The sequence below is a fragment of the Coturnix japonica genome, chromosome 3 (assembly GCF_054131305.1).
Source record: "Coturnix japonica strain WE chromosome 3, WE-NBRP24, whole genome shotgun sequence".
In the NCBI taxonomy this organism is placed as follows: domain Eukaryota; kingdom Metazoa; phylum Chordata; class Aves; order Galliformes; family Phasianidae; genus Coturnix; species Coturnix japonica.
The window spans coordinates 58,360,431-58,381,670 of NC_140665.1; the positions used below are offsets into that span (position 1 = coordinate 58,360,431).

Here is a 21,240-nt window from a genome sequence, read left to right on the forward strand (position 1 = left end):
TAGCAGCTCTCAGTTCTTTTTATTTTACGTCCAATTTACAAGCTGATGCAGTCAAACTACTCCTGGATCCTTCTTGGCCAGTTCAGTTTGCACTTTGCACAAGTAGTTATATGCAGGAGAAGCAGAGAATGCCAGCCTGCCTAATAGGGTGCATCTAGTTGGACATACCATGGCTAATATATCCCTCTGACTGAAACAAAAACAGCTTCCTTGGCTGATGCCATCCAACTCCTGGCTCCAACTAAGGCTTCAGCTAAAGTTCAGATAAATTTAGATTGTATGTCTTTAGAAAAAATCTCAGTCATAGTTTGGTATTTAGACATTTGTAGACATTTATTTGTTCATGCTCACTAAATAGGAACACACACACACACAAATCTAGGAAGCAAAAATCCAAACAGATCATTAACAGCATCGAGGCACTTTGTAGCTACTAATCTGCTACATAGTTCTGTTTCTCCCTAAGACTCGGCAACAGAAGGAAATAACTAGGTAATTTTTATTGCACGTTTCCAGGTAGTTTGTATGGTTTGTTTGGGGTTTTTTGTTGTTGTTGTTGTTGTTTTGTTTTGTTTTGTTTTTTGTGTGTGCTTTTTTGTTTTTTGGGGTTTTTTGTTTTTCTGGGGGATTTTTTTGGTAGTTTAAACATAAGTCAGAAAAAATCAAAACAAAGCAAAAAACCCAGAACAGAGAAGGAGACAGTTGTCCAAAGCACTATACTGAACTGAACAAAACCCATCTGACAAACTGGAGCAACCTCTTCTGTCCTGTTATTGCCTGCATGCTATTCACCCCTAACTATGCTTGCCCCTGGAGAAGAGACACTGGTAACAGAAGCATTTTTTAATGAACAAAACCACGAGAAACTCAACCAAGAAACACATTCAACACAAAAAGAATCACCACTTTTTACTACTGAAATTTTTCCATACTTCCATCCTTTACTTTGGATGGTTGGACTAGATGATCTTGTAGGACCTTTCCAACCTTGTGATTATATGATTCCTAACACCATAGTCTGCCAAAAATCCCTATTAACTCACTGTTCTTGGTTACATTACAAACTGTCTTTTTAATATTATTATCTTGCACAAACAATCACCATATTAATGGCCTATTCTATGATTCTATGTGATAAAGCTTTGCATTAAGAATGAGCGCTCTTTGAAGAAAGAAACCTGAGAAACCCAAAAAATATCATGATGAGTATGTGTTTACATGTACTACACATAATACGTGCATGCTTTGTCTAATGATTCTTGCTGATTGATTTAAACCTAACCCACAGTGTACTGCAAAATCTTATGCCAGTTGATTGCTTGAGAGCAGTACTAATACACACAGCCCTATTACAAGAAAGAGGCACTTGGTGCTGGACACTTATTCTGAAACTGCACTAAGCATTTTCAGTTTGGAGTTCTGTGATACATTAAGTCACATTGCTGCTGTCATTAGAATATGACTCCAAACAGAACTGGATTTAACAGCTTAACAGAGAAAAGGAAACTTGGCACAGGGACAGGAAGATGCCTAATACTGGCATCATATTGACAAGGTAACTGCTCCCCAGCCTCAGCAAACACAGCTTTTGCAAATTTTGCTTTGAAAATACCTGCAGATGACTGAAATCTGCCCCTATATAAATCCCTTGCCCGAAATGGCATTGTCTACATGTATAACTAACAACAGCCTTGTATTTCCAAGGAACTGAGTAACTTACATTCCCATATATTCTGATGCCTCATACTGGAGACACAAAACACTTGAAGTAACAGCCAAATATCTGCCCACTGTTACATAGCCAATAAACTTTCATTTAGACATGGAAGAAAAATGTGATTACTCGAAGAAAAATCTAGGGAGATTTATTACTCCCCTGAAACTCAGAGAAGTCCCACAGGTTCCCTGCCAGTGCATCACAGCTTGAATGAGAGGATGAGCGGGTTCTTTAAATCAAAGGCTCTGGTTAACATTAGCATAAATTGCATTGGCGACTTCATCTCCACGCTTCCTCCCGATTGATACAATCTGTGTATGAGGAATAATCCAGATATTGGATTGCACATATTTGGCAGGTCTTGCACCCCTCTTCACAGACAATGGTTTTGTTATAACTCACAATGAAGTTATTGTAATACCGCTCAAACAATGTGCTGTGTGGCACAGACAACTGCTTGGCCATTTCATATAAACTTTCTGGCTTCAAGTCTTCAATGCTGTAAGCTTTAGTCAAGATGTATTCTAATTTCCAGTTCGATTCATTTTTCTTGTTGGCATCTCTGAGGTCCAAGTAAAACTGCCAAAGATCCTACAGTTAAAAAAAGAAGAAAAAATAGGCACGGCTGTATTGCTTTCTTTCCTGCTTCATTAAGTCTCTAGAGTGATATATTGATTAGGAAGCTGTCACTCTTTATTATTCACAACTGAATAGAAGGTCACGTCCCACCCCAAGAGCTGGGCTCACACCCAAAGCTGGTACTTGCAGTGTGGTAATCGTGGGGGGATGGGGAGAAGAAAAAAGAAACACAAAAGGAAACTGTGGCACTGTTAGAAGTCTTTCCTGTCCAAATTGTAAACCAAACACCACTTTGCTTGTATCTAGTTTGAGACTGGCACAAAGTGAAACTCAGAACTTTAAATCAAATCAGACCATAGAATTATTCTAATTTGTCTCTCTCTACATTTCTTTACAATTTCCTACTAAAAGTATAAACATTATTCAGAAAGCTACATCATTACAAAAGGCATCACGTGGCTGAAAGTGTGATTTTCTTCATCTGCAGTTCTACAACCTCTAGAAGCATTTCATGGACCGCCTCCCAAAGCTCAGGCAGACTCCAGCAAAGATTGGTATGTAAACAAGCCTAGGATTTAGGTGAACATTTTTCACTATTGCGGAGCTCCTGCTCCTTGCAAACAGTTTGAGGATTCTGCTCAGAGATTTGTGATCATTTTTGCTTCCATATTGTAAGATATTCATAGAGAACAGGAAGCACTGGGTAGCCTTGCAGACAGAGAAAGACTGATGAAATTGCCTTTCAGATTTCATTTTCTTTTCCCAGGAAGAAAAACAAAGTAAGCACCTAAGTTCCACCAATTGCCATAACACTACAAAGGCTGACATCCTGCTGTAATTTTTAATGACAATGTACTTAAGTATTTCAAAAGTCTTAAGCATGTTTTACAACCCTCACTTACCAGCAAGCTGTAATTAAGGAGATCATATTGATAGAATCTGACACCTGGGTTATTGGACTCCATTTGCCATACATTCTTCACTGGGGTTACAGCAGGAGCCACAAACAAGGAATTTACTGGCTTTTCTGCAGGAAAGGGAAAGATGAGGAAATAGTTACCCTTCAGACATTTATTTATTTTCACCCTGGATTAGCTGCATCATTGTGAACTCCTTCTGCACTTCCACTGTGTAGACCAAAATAAGTAAATAAATAAATGTGTAAATCACCACAGCCCACATCCCACTGCATATCAGTTAAATTTATCTGCGCTGGAGGTTTCCCACCAATTCAACTATGTAAGTGCTATATGGTCTTGTCTACAATGAAGGTCTCTTTATTTTGCATATTTCTACTGAAGAAACATTCTGAACTTTGAGTCTTCATGTTGTACTTAACATGTAGCTTTTTGTACTTTTTCTTCATGTAGTTATAATGTTATTAGAAACATGAAGATATCATGAACTGATATCTTCACACATGTAGACCAGCCCAGAACGTAGGATTTGAACACTTGAGAGCAACTGAAACACAAGGACATGCAAAGGTTTCAATAAATTAGAATATGTGGCAAGGGTATTTTGAGGTTCCCTGTGGAAGAAAATTCACAACCTTAACTATTCCTTTCTCTGACAACACAGCAGAAAAATCTCAAGGCCAGAAGCTTTGAAAGTTAGGAAATCAGCAGAAACTTCTAGAAGAGATTGAACTGAACTCTGTATCTCAGCACATTGATGTCGGCTACATCAATCAGTATGATATGATATTCTCTGAAATTCTGAGACAGTGCGAATAAATATGAGTTGCATCTAACTACGTTAAAGTTCACTGTTTAAATTCTGACAAAAAATGCAAAGTTATTAAAATAATCTGGAAGCTGCTACTTGCATATGAAAATCTTTTTAAGTTCTGTATTGAAATTTGCAGTACAGGTGTTGATTTCATGCACAAATAGGACAAGGTCCAAAAATATGTGGGTGTATGTCTGCCTTGAAAACCACTTACACATATCAAAGGCTGTTTCTTTCACTTGGATTGGATTCCTTTCCACTTGGCATTAATTCCATGATAATTGCATGCAAAAAGGTAAACTCAAGTACGAAGTATCTTGGCAGCTGTCTAGATCTCTTTGAGTAAACCTACCACTGTATATGGACAGTTGGACTAATGATCTTAGAGGTCTTCTCCAACCTTAATGATTCTATGATCCCACTCATTATTTTGGGCATTACTTTTAGGAGTTCATATAAAGCAAAAAGATAAAGAGCCACTTAATATTTGAGGATTTTACATAAACCAAAGCAGTGGACCACTCACTGTGGTACATACACAAATATTTAACTAGCTACTTGTTAGAGAGATTCAGTTAAAGATGTAAGAGTACACACATAGCCACAATTAAAATTAAGGGATTTCAAAGCAATAAACAAAATTTTCAAACCTGGGTGCTTTTCATGAAGGGAAATTAGCTGATCTAAGAGATGCAACAAGCAGAGACTTTCTTTTCCCTGGCTCCTGCTTACCCTTATCTTAATTAACTTCGAAGCAGCAGGGAACTCAGCAGAGAGGCACAGTAATGATGCAGGAAACACAAGAACACAGAGCATGTCTACTTGGCCTGAGAACATTCTCTTTGACACATTACACAATAGCAACTAGCTAGTACAATTTGCCCCTGTCACTGAGAAAGTAGAGAGCTAAGACTAGAAATTCTTGTCTAGGCATAAGCATTCATTAAAAAAAAAAAAAAAAAAAAAAAAAAAGGCAGCTTGCAGAGGCTCTTCTGATATCAGAAAAAAAAAAAATCTGTCTTGCAAGGTTCCCTTCAAGCGTGTGAGACATGAATTCTTGTAGAAAAATAGCAGAATTTCCCTATTTCCATTTGTAGCAGAGTCTGACTGATAACACTATGTGATAAAATAATAATTTGCTTTTAAACAAAAAGAAAAAGATAAAGGATTCAAGAAACATCACTACCTTCTTCATCCAAGAGGACCATGATACTGTCTCTATGAGTGTGTCCAAAAAACTGCCCAGCAATAACACCACTGTATTTGCGAAAAATTTTTACCAGTCTCTCATTGTAGTATTCTCTGATAGCTGTAGTATTCCTTGCATATGGCAAGTATCCTATTGGTACATGTCCTATTATATACACCTAAGGAATTAGACAGAGAAAGCACAATTAGAATCTTCCTTCAAAACTCACATTTTTAGCTGTAACTTAGCATTATGATAAAACTGTGTTAATTACTGTTATCTCTGACATGGTATTCTGAAAGCTGGAAATCACAATAATTTTGTTAGACAAAATACAGACTGTAAGAAAGCTTAAGTTTGTAATGAGACAAGTACTTTTTTTCTTTGTGAATTCAGTGTATCCTTGAAAAAAAAAGTTCTGATATGTCTATGCATGATTATAGCACAAAGAAAAAATTAATTATGTCAAATGAAAAGAAGTAAGTTACTACAGCAAGAGTTATGACTTAACACTTCCAGAAGATAATAAGAAAATCTTATGTTAGAATATTTTAGAGCCTGCATGGTCAGACATTCACCAGAATGTAAGAGCTAGTTGAAATCCCTTTCTTGGACTGAAAATGGATTCCTACTGCACAAGGAAGGGGACTCTGTCTTTTGTATTATAATGTTTAAAAAATTACAATTCTCCTTGTTAGTAAAAAGGAGAGAAGGTCTGTAAACATGGTTCAAATTAAACAACTTTCCTGGTCAGCTGATGATCCAGTCCCCACATCAGTCAATTAAAATGAGCCAACGATTTATAACCTCACTTTAAGAACTGACTATTTATAAGGCAGTTAATTATTAATGCTCAAATTGTAGCAATTGCTACAGTTTGAATAAGTTCTGTGGTTGATAAAATCTTTCCCCTATAATTACATAAAAATGTAAAAGATATATGCCACTTTTTTTTTTTTTTTTTTTTTTTTTTCTTAGACAAAGAGTGCACATACTAAAATTAAAGGCTGTGAATAAAAAGACTCAGAAGCAAAAGTGAAAATATTTCCATTCTGGTTCCTACAGTATTGTACAGAGTAGGCAAGAAAAGCGATTTTACTGCATATCTGCAGAAAGAGTATTCAATTATTGTATTGATTACTGTAGTATGTACACAATATGAATAATCAAGGAAGAACTATTAATACCTTCTAATGAAACTTCAGTTTTTGCAATCTCTTTGGTAACATTATTATTCTTCTAGAAATATGTTTATATTTTCACTGTCTTCCTCTTTATTTTTTCTTTTTTAAGTGTCAAAGTTTAACCAAACCATGCCATTGGGTTCTGTTCATGGCCCCTACCTTTTCCTTCTTTTGTGAAGAGGCTTCTAGTATTCCCTCCAGCCAGGCCAGCTGGTTGGCTGGGTCTGTGATATTCACAGTCACGTGGTTTGGGCTGTAATACAAATTTGTGTTCAAACTGATTATCCTGAGTGGTTCAGAGCTCACACTCGATTCAAACAGTTGTGTGTAGAAGCCACCTGTGAAAATAAGATCAACATCATCTGAAAATAAAGGCCTCAAACATGGACAGTCAGCTGAGTATGAGCCAGCAGTGTGCCCAGGTGGCCAAGAGGGCCAATGGCATCCTGGCTTGTATCAGGAATGGTGTGGTAAGCAGGACTAGGGAAGTCATCCTGCCCCTGTGCTCAGCATTGGTGAGTACCTCAAGTACTGTGTTTGGTTTTGGGCACCTCAGCACAGGAAAGACATGGAGGTACTGGAGCAGGTCCAGAGAAGGGCAATGAGGCTTGTGAAGGGCTTGGAGAATCAGCCCTACAAGGAGAGGCTAACGAAGCTGGGGCTGTTTAGTCTGGGGAAAAGGAGGCTGAGGGGAGACCTTATCGCCCTCTTCCAGTACCTGAAAGGTGCTTACAGTGAGAGTGGGGCAGGTCTCTTCTCACTAGTGACAAGTGAGGGGATGAGGGGAAATGGCCTCAAGTTGCACCAGGGCAAGTTTAGGTTGGATATTAGGAAGAACTTCTTTACAGAAAGGGTGGTTAGCTACTGGAATAGGCTCCCCAGGGAGGTGGTTGAATCGCCATCCCTGGTTGTGTTTAAGAGCCGTTTGGATGTGGTGCTCAGGGATATGATTTAGTGTAGGGTTTTTAGAGTTAGGGTTCTGGTTAGGTTGTGGTTGGACTTGATGATCTTCAAGGTCTTTTCCAACCTGGGTAATTCTATGATTAAACCACGGAAAAAAAGTTTTCATTCTAATAACACTGAACATGTCACATTTAGCCGAGCTGTGTACCACCTTATCACATCAGAACATCTTAAGAATCTGTTTTCACCAACATTTTAGTGGGAAAAGTTGACATTGAATATTTCATGATTTTTCTTTTTTTTTTTCCTGGAACTGCTTTTGTATGCATTTATCCAGTTCACAAACAAAAGTGTGCGGAAATATTTCTTTCATAGACAGAGATGCAGTAGTTGCTAAAAGTATACATTTCCTAAAATACTGCATGCAGGTAGGTTCCTCCTTCCTCTTGGAAGAACTGTTTGAGTTTAGTAGTCTCGTACTTTGAAAGTCTATTAACTTTAGACTGGAATATAATTAAGAGTAAACATATTTTTCTATGAGTCCAAGCTCCTAAAATCCTCCATGGCATACAGAACATCGATGGGTGCAGTTTCATAGTTCTCCAGACTCCAGAGAATCTATGACAATACAGCTGTAACACTATGCTTTAAGATCTGCCTTGTTGAGCTTTATTCATCTAAAAGAATTCTTAACTCCATTCTTACCCAGAGGACACAAAACACAAATTAAAATTCCAAATCCATAATTTCTGGGTTGGATATTGACTTGGATTTTTAAGTCATTTGCTAAATGGAAATCACAATTAGGATATGAATCGTTTCCCAGTTTAGGAAGCTGAATACATTGTTAATTACATTGTATTTGTAAGAAAGACTATGTGCTGTTCAAATTTAAGACATGCACAGTTACAAACTTACTCTGAAATACACATAGTATCAAAACAGAGGCAGCGTTTCATCAATTTCTGCAAAACCAAATTTAACTCTTCTTGTGCATCTAAAAACTTGTTTTTATTATGAAATCCTGAGGGTAGCTTCACAAGTATTGGTGCAAAGCCAATAAAACTGCACTTGTTACAAAAAGCAGTAGTAATTATTGCATCAGAGGAGATTAAATGTATCCTGAAGATAAACAATGACATACAAAAAGATAAATAACTTCTTCCAGAAGAAGCGTTATGTTATCAGCTAATTGAACTGATTCACCCTGTGCGACTTACCTGAGCAAAGGGGGCAAATCTATAGGATTATTAGTTGTCTAAGTCTTAGCCTTACAATATATTACTGATGTGCTTTACCTTTTCTGAAGGTACCGATGGCTTCATCAGTTAGCCAAGGCTTCCAGAAATCTGCTACAGCATCATAAACTTCACTGGTGGTTACAGGAAGCTGATCCTGTGAGACAGTAGAACCTGCCTAAGTGCTGTCATTCAGCCATATGTATAAAACAAAAACCAACATACCACCTGACTTTTCTCAAAACACGTAAGTATAATCAGTAATCACCAGGAAGAACTTAAAAAAAAAAAAAAAAAAAAAAAAAAATTTAAAAAAATTTAAAAAAATTAAAGAAAGAAGAAGAACTTCTCTCCATCCAGTGATGCTGATCAGGAACATTTGAACTTAGCCAGAACTGACAGCATGGTCTATATTCCTTGAATGTTAATGCACTGATAATCTAATGCCAGAAATATTTCAAGCCTTCGGAACACACCTAAGTGGAAAACCATACACACTGCAAAACTATAAGCAGAAGATTCACAGTTCATTTACCTTTTGAAAATACAGTCTCTTGGAGGAGAATCTTGAACTCAAGTTTATTATATAGAAGGTGCAACTTCATGCAACTTGGGGTTTATAGCAGCTCCCCAAAATTCCACTAAGGTGCTAAAAAATATTCTGATGAAATTTGACAATATTTCTATGACATCATACAGTTCTGATGACAAAGCATTTAAAATATAAGGCTTTTTACTCTTTTCTCCCAGCAGGACTGTAGCACTTTTCAGTCTAAGCCAAGTAATGCCCAATTACTGCTGCCTACAGTACTGCCACGCTCACATCTGAGCCCAGGAGAATGATTCCAGCTTATCCCTGTCTTTCCTAAGACAGCTGCTTGGATCCTTAGTGCTGGAAGAAAAACAATCAGGGATCAAAAAAATAGGAACACTCTTACAGTATGTTTTCCTCGGCTTAAAATTTGACCTAGGATCTTTGAAACTAAACATACTTTATTAGAGGCTTAGGCAATAAGTCTCAGTCTAGAAGCAGTGCAATCAGGAGTCTGTTCAGACATTTGTTGCTTGCAATGCACAGATATTAGTTACTAAAAAAGCTTTGTACCATAGCAGTTCAGTCAGAGTTAAGTCACTAACAGACATAGCAAAGTCTGATTTTAGATAACAGGCCACATTATGGACTGAAAGTGGTTTGGTCTCAGGCTCTAAAAGGCAAACCAGTGCTCTGTGGACCCTTGGATCAAGCAGCAGTTAGGGCACTTGTAAGCAGGGGCAAGAATGTGAAACAAAGTAAGCCTATGCAGAAAGATGAAGGTCACAAAACACAGCTTGAAAGGTATTCCAGTGCTTGATTAATCTGACTAGTACTTTTAATAGGTTCTGCAAGAAAAATCATCCAAGATGATGAAATTGTTATGATGGATAGGTCAGAACATAACAGAAAGCAATAAAATTCTCTGGAGCACAATAAGCAAACAGCCTTCACAGACACCCTGGAACAACCTGTGGTTTGCTCCACACCACTTCCAGTCTCTGGTACATCTTGCCAAGCAAGTCCACAAGAAAAGCAGAAACATCTTCAACAGCAAAACATAAATAAATAAATAAACTCAAGAACCTCATAGTGGGGAATTTCTAAACCCACAGTATTTCTCCAACAGTGACAGCACAGTTCTGCACATTAGAAAAATGTGACATTTCAAACAAAGCAACGCAGAAATACTCATGTGTTTTAGCACAGAGAAAACTACAACAGTTTTCCCAATAAGCAGCCTGTTTCAAAATGTTATTTGTTGTCCAGTTGCCCCCGCTGACAACCTTTTTTCCACCCTCAAACTCAATTTCATAAACAAGCTCATCTGTCAGAAAAGTCACTAGACTCAAAGTCGAAGTCTGCCATGTGGATTTACATCATTCTTTGTCTGAAAGGTTATTGTACACAGCTTTTCCTCTCTATACCAAAAGACAATGCTGAAGGACAACTCCTCTCTGCTAACACACTAATAAAGAAATAAGCAAATAAATGCAACCAATTCGATTAATTAAACTTCATTTAAGGTGGTAAAATGTTTTACTAATAGTCTCTGGTGAACCAACCTGATCTCCTGTGAGCACACATGGCAAGGTGAAGCTATACTAAATCCCTGGAACACAAAAGGCTGAAGTGTTGTCTTCAGCTGGGCACCTATAGCTCCAAGCTATGCACATGATTAGCTCTGATTTTCCTTCTCATACTGCTTGCTCCCTTCTCCAAGCATTTCTATTACTCCCAGATTTGAGAACCGCTAACTCCAGATAGTGATACTAGTATACCAAAATCATTTACTGTAGCAAACATCCCATTATAGGCCTAATGAATAGCACAGTAGGCTGGAATAAATGTTTTTATCAAATTATTTTAGTTGACCTGTTCAACATCCCTTCCGATCCTCTCAGATCCAATGACTGAATTTGTTTCTCAGTCCTGAGTGCTGCCAAATCAACTTGCACTGGGACAAATGAAGCAACTGTTTATTTTTGAGCTGTGCCAAGAACAATATCCATACAACACTGAAAGCAAAGAAGCACTGTTCTCAGCTGCAGTGGCCCACATACCCAGTAAACTGTCAATGGGAATATTTCTAACAGTTGAATAAGGAAAGAAAAAAAAAAAAAAGACATTTTAATAATAGTGTTAAAACTATGAGCACATTGCAAAAATTCTTCCAACAGTCTCTGTTTAAAAAAAAATAAGCCAGTGACATACATAGATAGATTTCCAGTATGCGTTTCAGTATGCCTTGAATCCTACCACATGCTGCAATATGCACTGAGGATGTACCTCTGTCAGGCTGTTATGGTACATGCTTGCCTGACATACACAGCAAGGAAAAACTGACAGTCTATTAATAACACACTGATAAGGCCTGGTTGTTCTAAGCCATGAAGAATGATTAGCACCAAATTTGCATCACCTCAGGCAACGTACAGATTTTACCTGACATCAACATTTGTTTGGGTAACTTAATACACAGGCGTATACTTTGTATTCTTGATTGGAATTACTGATAATTTTAAATGCTAATTGGAGAACTGCAGGATACTACTTCCAGAATAACAGTTACACATACTCCACTGCTGTTATGCTTTTTAAACTTGCCCTCTGAAAAACTATGAACAAATTCAGTATGGCACATAAACAAGGTTCTCATTTGCTCTACCTGTGGCCAGTAATCATGATTTCCCAAGGCCGGAAAAACCTGAAGATCTGGAAAGAAACTCTGAATTGTAGAGCTCATATTGCCAATGATATTAATGACCAACTTTGTGGAGAGTTCTTCCACCGGAACATGAGGAGGACTATCTCTGGAAAAAAAAAAAAAAAAAAAGATTTTATGATGTGAGAGGCAACTAGAATCAAACAAAGGACATCTCCTGAAAAAAGAACCCACTTCAAGTTTAATGCCCTTAAGACTTAGAAGATCCAGTACCTTCCATGATAATTCATTCCAGTTACTTATCCCTCTGATCTTTCTTTATAGTTCAGTTTTTGTCACTTCCCACCATCCCTTCACCACTCCTATTAATTTGTGCTAATAGTCACGTTGTAAACGTCCCAACAAACAATATCTTCAGGTGATTACGGAGGTCAAGATCTGTTCCTGAGGCCTTATAATACTCAACCATTCACTTACTAGCCATTCAGACAAGAAAACAGATGTCAGAAAATAGTATTTTTCAGATACTAAAATGAGATGTGTCGGTGCAAACATAAATTTGTGAAGTACTGCTCCGTAGTGTGACTTGAACACTTACCCTGTCCAAATCATGAATGAAGCCTGCTGTTTTGAATCCTTCATGAAAGTAAATGCTGACAAAATAAGCTCATAAGGAGAATCACATAAAAAGTCTCCAAAAGGGCCTGGGTTAGAGGCATTGGCTCCTTTGGAAGAAGAACAAACTTTGGTGTGATCAGGAGTGATGTGGTAAGTTGGATCTAAGTGCAGGTCAGATATATGCCAGAACTGCCCTGTTTTCAGAAAACAAAAATCAAAGAAAATGCATTATTTCCAGCAGGCTTTCAAGAATACCATTCCTTATATAGCCTGGGGGGGAAAAAAGTACTTATTAGCTGAATCTAAAGCTCACCAGGAATTGCTGACATTGATTTCTGAAAAACACAAGTCGTTTTCTTTTGAAAATGTAATAGTTTTGTGGCTTTATGATTACAACTTGCAGAATCAAACAGGATACACATGGGTAACTCAAAGTTTGCTCCAGTTTCTGTACTGCCTTTCCTCTTTGAACTTGTGGAGTATTAATCTAAACAAATTGCTATTTTTTCTGTCTGCTAAGTGTGTGTGAGAGGTGCATTCCTGGCACGAGTCCTTCCCATAATCTGCTTGGGAAAATAAAAATGGAAACAGAAGCAGAGGCACGGGCTTGACCAATTCAGCAGGAAAACAAAAAGATAAAAAATAAAGAAAATAGAGGTTGGGTGGTATGGGCTGGTATATGAAGCTTTTCACTTATAGTAATATGGAAACTAGAGCGTTGAGGAAGCAACAGAGAGCAGAAGAGGTGATAGAGGGACTTCTGAATTCCACCAACTGAAAAGTGAGGGAGTTGCAATCTTAGTTATTTTTCTAGATCTTGCCTGTCTTGAAGTTACTATAAAGGACAATGGTCTAGAAATTAAATAAATAAATAAATAAAAGCAGGAAATAACACATGTGCAAGGATTTCTAATGATGTACTTCTCCCCAGCAGCCAACAGACTGACTGGGCTCCTTATCAGAAAGCCTTTACTTACTCAGTACCATCCAGACTGACACGTTCTCAGCCACTGCTACTTAGCAGCACATATTAAGGGAAATAAAAAAGAAGTAAAAAGCACTAAGATGTATGGAAATACGCTGAATGTGATGAACTATGCTTATGTGAAACTGCCAGCTTTTACATTCTGTGAAGTATATGAATACTTTCTTTCTGTCAGTTTCCAAGCATTTGGAAAAGGAACGTGTATCTGGGGTACTTGCTGTGAAACTGGGACAGCCACCAATTGATTTTCCCAGGGTCACATTCTCAGCCAGTGACAGAGCAGGCAGCACATGAGCTGAGCCTGTGGAGTTTTATTTCAGGAAGCAAAGCCCGGCAGCAACCTCTGAGCTCTACAACACCATGAGAGACACAGAAACATGTGAACGTGGCTCTGCATTGGTTTGTGTTGTCTGTGGGCCACGAGAACTGAAAGTCCCATGGAACCAATTCCAAAGCACTCACCTGTGTCCGTCCCCGTGCTGGAGTCAGGCCGATCAGAGCGTGTTTGCCGGCTGACAGCACAGACACACAGCCAGTGTTTGCAGTGCACACAACACAGGCAGGGCAGGGCTCACCTCACCTACCCGCCGCTGCCTGGAGTGCCAAGTACCCTGGTGACTACAAAAAGGTCCCCATTTAACCCTCCTGTAACCTGAACAGCACCGTAATCACGTATATTGCAGCTAGTTGGATATAGAAGCGCAGTTGGCTGGCTATATTTGGGTAAAAGCACGAAGGGAGGCACAAAACGGCGCTCGGCGTCGGACGAGGTAGGAGGTGCGGGTCGGCCCGGCTCCCAAAGGCAGCAGCCGGGCTCCCCGCAATGCGGCCGGGCTGGGCAAGTCAGCAGGGACAGGGGCAGCCCTCACCCGCCGCCCGGTTCGACCGCTGCCCTCCAGGAGGACTCACCCACAGCGGAGCGGGGCCCCGGGCCGGCCGGCGCCGCCACTGCAACTCGCAGCGCAGAGCAAAGCAGCGCCAGGCCGAGGGACAGCCGGGCGGCGCGTATCCCCGGTGGCTCCATGTCGGCGCTGCCGGGAGCGCCCTAGAAGAGGAAAGGGGTGAACCCGAGAGGCTTGGGCAAGCCTTCACCTTTCGCAACCTCGCTCGGGCCGCCGGAAGCCGACGCCGCGCTCCGCCCCGGTGCGAGCAGCGCCCGAGCCCGAGCTGCCTGCTCGGTGCTGGGGAATCGCAGCGACGCCCGGTGCTGCCTTCTTTATTCCCAAATGGGGCATCTGGCCTGGCCGTGTTGCCAGCAAGCGCTGCTCCTGGAGCACGGCCTGGCTTCACCCCTATGGCTCTGGTCAAGCAAAACACCTTGATGACCGAGGTGCTGTGTACCCACAGTGCCTACAACCCTAAGGGAAGGCCTCATCCTTCTGTGCAGGCAGTGCTCGGGTGTCATACAGGACTTTAAAACGTCTGCAGCATTTTTCTGGAAGGAAGATGTCTTTTACTATACACGTTCAATTCTTCTGATTGCTTAACATGCTTCTAAGATAGTCGAGGAATACAGCTTCAGCATTAAAGGCGTGCTATTAAGGAAAATGCTGAGGTGTGCTGTAAGCTGTCCTTGCTGCTGAGTCCCTGTTGCTTCATGGTTAAAGATCTGCTAAGGAACAGCCTCCTGTGAATGGCTCAGTGTCAGATTTACTAGCAAATCAGAATGGCTGTCAAGAATCCCCAGCTGCCCCTCAGCGTCCCCCACTGTGAGTGCTTTCTGCTCAGCTCTGCTTTCCGGTGTTGGCAAAGGCAGGGCTGGCAGGGCTGCAGGCCTCTCGTTTGGCGTTCCCGTGGTCTTTCCTCTCCTACAGTGCTGCAGGCACTTCCCAACCACCACTTCTCTTACCCATATTGACTTTGGCATTAACACTGTTCCTCTTTAGAAGAGCAAAATACTTTGTCAGTAATGATGGTTTCATACACTGCACGTAGAACAAAGGGAAAAGGCTTTTTTTTTTTTTTTTTAAGTGGTAGCAATGTCAAATATCTACCATTCAGGGTTTAAGACAAGTTTTAACAACACGTAAAGCAAGTTTTAACAATCTTTCCCTGTGTTCCTTTTCTAAATGTGACAAAAACCCCTGGGTTTTTACTTCATGGTCTCATCACTCATCAGGAACATGAATGCTACAGGGGGAGCCCAGCCTGTATTCCCTGTGACAAAGGCAGCTTCTGCCTTCCTTCAAGGGCTACAGGAATGCAGTCATACAGAGAAGGCATGTGGGTTGGAAGGAAGCAGCACAGGCAGACTGATGGGAACAGCATGAAGCACAGGGACTGCAATGTAATTGAGCAAAAAACACCTAAGGGCAGAAGGTGCCACTCAAGACACATACTATAGAACCTTATGCAGCCCAAAATGCAGAGAATAAAGCGCCCCATGTCAATAAAGCAAGTTTTCATTTCTCTGATGAAAGAAGACATCTCCTAGATTTTAAAAGCTAGCAATATCCACCACTTAAAACGTATTGATGATGGTTTATAGTTGAGGACTCAGTCTCCTACATTTATACTGCTCTCCATAGGAGACAAACACCCTGATGTTCTTCCTTTTCTGAAAAAGCAAAGGTAACACATTAAACCTTGTATTCTCGTTGGCTGGGTTCCACAGCCACATCCAAGCTGTTTTCAGGTGACTGAGGCACACTTCTGGGGTTACCATAGCCTTCAGGGAAAAATGCCATTCAGGGATGCAGGAGGCCACTTCTCATGACAATGGGTAGCAGAGCAAAAGAAGCATAGTTGCAGGATGAGGCCTGGAAAGCTGGGCCCCCTCCTGCACCTCCCTCTGCCTGCACAGCCCCAAGTAGCTGAGCACCGTGCTCCCTCAACCTGGGTGAGAGGGTATAGTACTAACATATCAAAATAGGTCATGGGTCAGCACACAAGAAAACATGGGATCTTCCAGCTATGCTCCTCTGTAATGCCAGCAACCCATTTCAATGTTCCTAATAACCATGCTAATCCGTTAGGGAATATTACACAGGATAAAGTTTTAATTTCTCTTTTTGTTCAGAGTGCACATTATTATTGCACCCAGTACATATTAGCTACAGCACAAGGAAAAGAAGCCCAAAAGGTCTGATACCTGTTTCCTCCCAACCCTGTGGAGACTGATAAAAGGCAAGCTCTGTGCTTGGGGTTCCCCCAGTCCCACCCTGTCCTTTCCTCTCACCCTATAAAACACTTGACTCCACGCACTCTGCTGTACTTCAGTCTTCTGTATATATACTCTGTTCTGTTTTGGTAAAACAAAACAAACTTCTCTTAACTATTAAAACCATAACAGTATCAAAGGTTATCTATGTGCTGACCTCAGCTGATCACAAGCTCCAAGAGACTAGCTGAAACTGGGTTGAGCCTCTCACCTACTTGCCTATATATGTAAAGAGTAAGGGCTTCAGATTTATTCAGCAAAAAGCCACTCAAGTGGCATGAAGGCCCTTTTTCCTTTTCCACATCCTCCATGCTGACCCAGTATCCTATACCATGTTTTTCTGCTGTTCAACTGTGGAAAAGAAAGGAACTCTTACAACAGCTCCCTCTAAAAGACTGAACTATTGGCCCAAGAAATACAAGAAGGAGCACAAGTTTAAAAAATTGTTTAATTTGTTGGATCTCCATTCCAAAGCAACTCAAATATCTCTCATTTACTGTAAAAACAAAAACAAAACAAAAAACAAACCCAAATGTCTCAGAGTTTTTATGCAGACTTTAACTTGTTGCAATATACAGCAAAAGCTCACAAAAAAGTTCTTTTTAAAAAAGAAAAAAACCAAAAAACAAGTCTTTATTAACCTTTCATGTCAGAAATGTACATTTAAGCTACTTTCAGTTACGGACAGTACATTAATCCATCCATTAGACGTAACCATCTGGTAAGGTGAACTCTATGCTTTCTCATAGTGGCGAACAGCCACCACATCACCAAAGGTAAGAGTCTGCAAGGAAAAGAGAGGTATTAAATGCTCAACCATTTTGCTAACACATTAAGAAGGCTGTACAAGAACAAGATTTTTCTATAAGCAACATAACATAACAAGCAAGTTGGTCAGATTACTGATATTTTAATTAAGTAACAGGAGAAATCTCAAAGTTGTAGTTGCCACAATGAATCCAACTTTCTCCCTGCTTTCAAACCTAAGAAGCTCATAATGCACTTCTGCAATGCAACCAAAGCAAGGACAGAAATAACTTTCTAATTTTGTGAATGCAATTTCCTCAAATACAACATTGGCTTAAAACAGAACATAGAATTTTAAAGCTAACTCCTCTATTTTCACATTCTATGCTATTCTACATAAGCACATTCTTAGGAAGAATCTCATACTGAAGTAGATGCACCCTATGCACTTATGTGGCTAAAATACCAACTACTCTGGTTTCTGCAATTGTGTACAACACTGACTGCAGAGTGTAAGCCTGAGTATTTCACTAAGTGGAATACTGCATCTAACTGCAATCACATTCAGAAGGAAATGCTTTCCTGCATATGCATGGGGATATGTCCCTAAAAACCAAAGCACATCATTTTCCCTGAATCACTGTCACATTGTGCTGCACTGACCATAAGTGTTAAAGTTCCTGCTGTTTGGAATGCTCCATCCACGAGAGTGTTCTCTGAAGTATTCAGAAAACAAAGCCAACTGCTTTTGTCCACCAGCCAATTTACATACATTACTGTGGGTGAAGAAGTTCTTTTTTCCCTGAAAGATGCATCCATATGCCAAAAACAGCTATGAGAATCAGCCTGGACATTACAATAACTTACACCACTTATTCACCCCATAGTCCTGCTCCTGAAAATTCAGCAAGACAAATTTAAAACAAAAATTACTTTTTCTTTTTTTTTCCCCTTACAGGTGCTATTTTAATCATTTTTAACAGGGAAGGGAGAATAAGTCCTTTTGTATGAAATATTAAAAGCTATTACCTCCTGCAGTACTGAAGTTTTATTCTAGAGAAATACTTGTTCTATATAACTCTATTATTTACATGTGCATATATGGAACAAGCTACTAAAGAAATCTAAACAGGCCATTGTCTATATAATAAGAACTTAATATACTTCACAACTCACCAGAATTTATGTTATGTATAAATATACATATGAAAAATGTGATTTGCACTATATATTCATTTGGGCATTTCCATGCACTCTAGAAAGGAAGGATACACATGGAGAATCCACAGGCTGGCCTGTCTGGAGCCACAGAACCACCAGCAATTTTCCAGCAAGGTACCAAATGAAAAGTAATAACCTGAGAAGCCTCTACTAGCTTGTCCCCTGGGTTTAGGTTCTGCATAACACATACCTTTGAAATTCACAAGCTTGGAGTAAATGTGAAGGAGGACCATTAGTGGCATACATGAATGCTCAGTGACTTCTGTACTCACCATTACCATTTTGCCATCCTTTATTTCTCTTACAAAGTTTGTCTCTTTGCCATCCCATTTCTGTACGTGCACTAGCTTGTCTCCATCCAGGGTCACAACTGACTGCAAGATACCAAAGAACACTCATTTACCTGGGGTATTTGAGATTCTACTCACAGTTTAAGCATGCACTTCTCAATGGAATTCTCTTCAACAGATAGATACACGTGGACCTACAACAAAGTGGTCCCCAGCAGGTAAAGCAAAGTATGTGAATCACCTTTATTTTAAGGATGGGCTCCACACAATTCATGTTTGTGTCAAAAAAAAAAATGAGAACAAACTGCTTCTTTAGAGTTCCAGTCTCTCAGGAACCATCATTTCAGTTGTGCTTTGGGATAACATTTACGTTAAGCCCCCAAAAGACAGAGGGAGAAGTGCTCCTTCATTTCAATTGGGAAGGGCTACACCAAATGGACTTTGTGTCACAAGAAAAGAAAAATGGTGGAATAAAATAGAACTCCTTAGCACTGGACAGGAGAAATAGGGCTGAAGACACAAATATGCTGATTCAAAAAGAGACCCAGCACATATCACCAAGTAATAAGCAATCCTGTCTTTCTTCCCCCCATCCTTCACAGTGCTACAGCCATAGCAACAGTTAGATATCACTGAGGAGAGGGGAAGGTGGACAAAAGAAGGGATCTTCGGCCCGATAAGTCACTTACTTTGCAGTTTCTGTCGTCGGGGGTAGTTTCATCGAATTCCTCGCCGAGTTTAAAGCTGATTTCTGTGTTTTTGAAAGTGCTCTGAGTCTTGATAATGACTTTGTCCCCCTCGCTGCTGATGACCACCGTGGGCTTAGTCACGTTCCCCACCTGCCGCATCGCAAACCCCACTCCTACACCATCGGGAAAAAGCAGAAATCACCAACCGTTTCTTTAGTTATTCTTTACACCGTTTCGGCCGCTCACACGGGCACAGACAATTCTAACCCCGCTCTACAGATTCGGGATGCCGCTATGCGATGCTGCTTCCCGTTTCGCTTCCATCAGCGCAAACCCGTCTCGCCACGTGGGTCCGGAGCTGGATCACCCCTCGCGGAGCCCGAGAAGCTCCTCGGGGCCGAGGCCGCCCGGGTGATGCCCCGGCACAACGCTTATCTTTGTTTGCCTGCCGCGTAACTGCAGGCAGCGCTGCCCTCATCCCACGCTCTCCCATGACCCGGGGTTGTTTGCAGCAGGCTGGGGGCAGCCATCCCGACACCGAGATCCCCTCATAGCTACCCGGACACCCCCGGCACGGAGCAGGGTGCTCTCGTTCTCCCCAGCACCTCTTGCTACGGGACTCTGATTTATTTTGTATTTCACTGTGGTGCATACTCCCGGCTCCGGATCTCCCGGTCGCACCTACCCAGCGCCTTCATGTATTCGTCAAAGTTGTGGCTGTCAGCCAGCTTCCACGTCGCGCAAAAAGCCTCAACCATGGCAGTAGGTGTCGGTGTACCGAGAAACGCTACAGCCGCCTCACCGTCCCGCATTTAAAGCCCGCGCCCGGTGGGGGGCCGGCGGGAGGGGAGCTGCTGGGAATCCGCCCACGGGGCCGGGCGGGGCCGCGGCCGGAGTCTGCCCGCCCCGCCGGGTGGGCTCTCCCCGCCCCGCGACCAACCGGGCTGCGTGGGGATTGGTGGGGCCGGCGGTGCTGGGGCACCCGCGGGGCGGCATCGTTATCCCAGCGGCGGGAATTCTTCTATTTTTTCAGCTGGATGGAGAGTTTTCTTTCTTCTACTTGTTCTTTAAAATTCACTGGAAGCACTGGCGCATGTCCCTTTCGTGTCTTGCAGGAAGTTGCCCAGCTCTGTAGGACAAGATTTTTTGGGAGCTTTTCTCAGCCGGATTCCACAGTCTTGAATGTAGCTCTCAGTTCTCACAACAAAGCTCAGGGGCACAGTGAAGGCAATTTGCTGTGATATGGGAATAAAACCTCAACAACTGTCTACCTGGGCCAGCCATAATAATTATTAATATTTTCAAAACTGGTTTTAGGCTGCCATTTGATTTTCTTTCAGGCTTTTGTGATATGGCACTTTCCTTTGGTCTGGGGCATTGATGCTTGATGTAGCACTTTTTGACTTGTCCTCAGAAGAATTAACTCCTCTCTGAACCCCAGGGATACAATCCTAATTCCTCGCGCCACAAAACTCAAACTTTATTAGTCCTGATGGACTAACTAAGGGTAGGGACTATTTCTCTTTAGTCTTTCATCTCCTTTATTTGAAGTACAGGTGGAGACATAAGGTGTCAGTGGTTATGCATGCCCTCCTGAAGCTCCTTGGTTTATGTTCAACTTCCTTTGTTTTTAAGGTTTCTGAATCTTTATTTCTGGGAGTTTTCAACTCTTCTGAGCTGTATTTCCAAGACTTTTCAACTTGTGATCAAAAACAGGGAGAGGAAGAGCATCATGGACACAGATGCTCATGTAGATAGTATTTGCAGAAGCCTTGGAGCCTCTGATCCTTCT

The 21,240-nt window shown here is 41.0% G+C and overlaps 2 protein-coding genes across 3 annotated transcripts; both read right to left on the reverse strand.

Annotated features, from left to right (window-relative positions):
• Positions 1–307: 307 nt before the first annotated feature.
• Positions 308–14,465, reverse strand: SMPDL3A (sphingomyelin phosphodiesterase acid like 3A). 2 transcript variants are annotated; one of them, XM_015858747.3, is made up of 8 exons: positions 14,251–14,465; positions 12,337–12,550; positions 11,742–11,886; positions 8,602–8,698; positions 6,560–6,738; positions 5,214–5,394; positions 3,199–3,323; positions 308–2,308 (listed from the first exon to the last, which is right to left on the reverse strand). In XM_015858747.3, the coding sequence occupies exons 1-8, from the start codon at positions 14,363–14,365 to the stop codon at positions 1,997–1,999; spliced, it is 1,368 nt and encodes a 455-aa protein (XP_015714233.2). In that variant the 5' UTR covers positions 14,366–14,465; the 3' UTR covers positions 308–1,996. The 2 variants fall into 2 exon arrangements, with proteins under 2 accessions (XP_015714233.2, XP_085397879.1); XM_085541753.1 differs by having other exon boundaries at positions 13,804–14,465.
• A 2,466-nt stretch (positions 14,466–16,931) lies between these two features.
• On the reverse strand, positions 16,932–20,237 carry FABP7 (fatty acid binding protein 7). Its single transcript, XM_015858748.2, has 4 exons — positions 20,134–20,237; positions 19,449–19,621; positions 18,742–18,843; positions 16,932–17,285 (listed from the first exon to the last, which is right to left on the reverse strand). Exons 1-4 carry the CDS (start codon positions 20,204–20,206, stop codon positions 17,235–17,237), a joined length of 399 nt encoding a protein of 132 aa, XP_015714234.2. The 5' UTR covers positions 20,207–20,237; the 3' UTR covers positions 16,932–17,234.
• Between the last annotated feature and the right edge of the window lie 1,003 nt (positions 20,238–21,240).

Bases quoted from the DNA above. Each gene is read 5' to 3' on its own strand.
- SMPDL3A (XM_015858747.3), bottom strand. From the start codon at position 14,365: ATGGAGCCACCGGGGATACGCGCCGCCCGGCTGTCCCTCGGCCTGGCG. The intron at 3,324-5,213 runs GTAGTGATGTTT...CCTTTCCTGCAG, and splicing joins GGTCCTCTTGGATGAAGAAG to AAAAGCCAGTAAATTCCTTG. The intron at 2,309-3,198 runs GTAAGTGAGGGT...TTTTAACTGTAG, and splicing joins TCCTTAATTACAGCTTGCTG to GATCTTTGGCAGTTTTACTT.
- FABP7 (XM_015858748.2), bottom strand. From the start codon at position 20,206: ATGGTTGAGGCTTTTTGCGCGACGTGGAAGCTGGCTGACAGCCACAAC. The intron at 19,622-20,133 runs GTAGGTGCGACC...CCGATGGTGTAG, and splicing joins CGAATACATGAAGGCGCTGG to GAGTGGGGTTTGCGATGCGG. The intron at 17,286-18,741 runs GTGAGTACAGAA...TTTTCCTTGCAG, and splicing joins AGGATGGCAAAATGGTAATG to ACTCTTACCTTTGGTGATGT.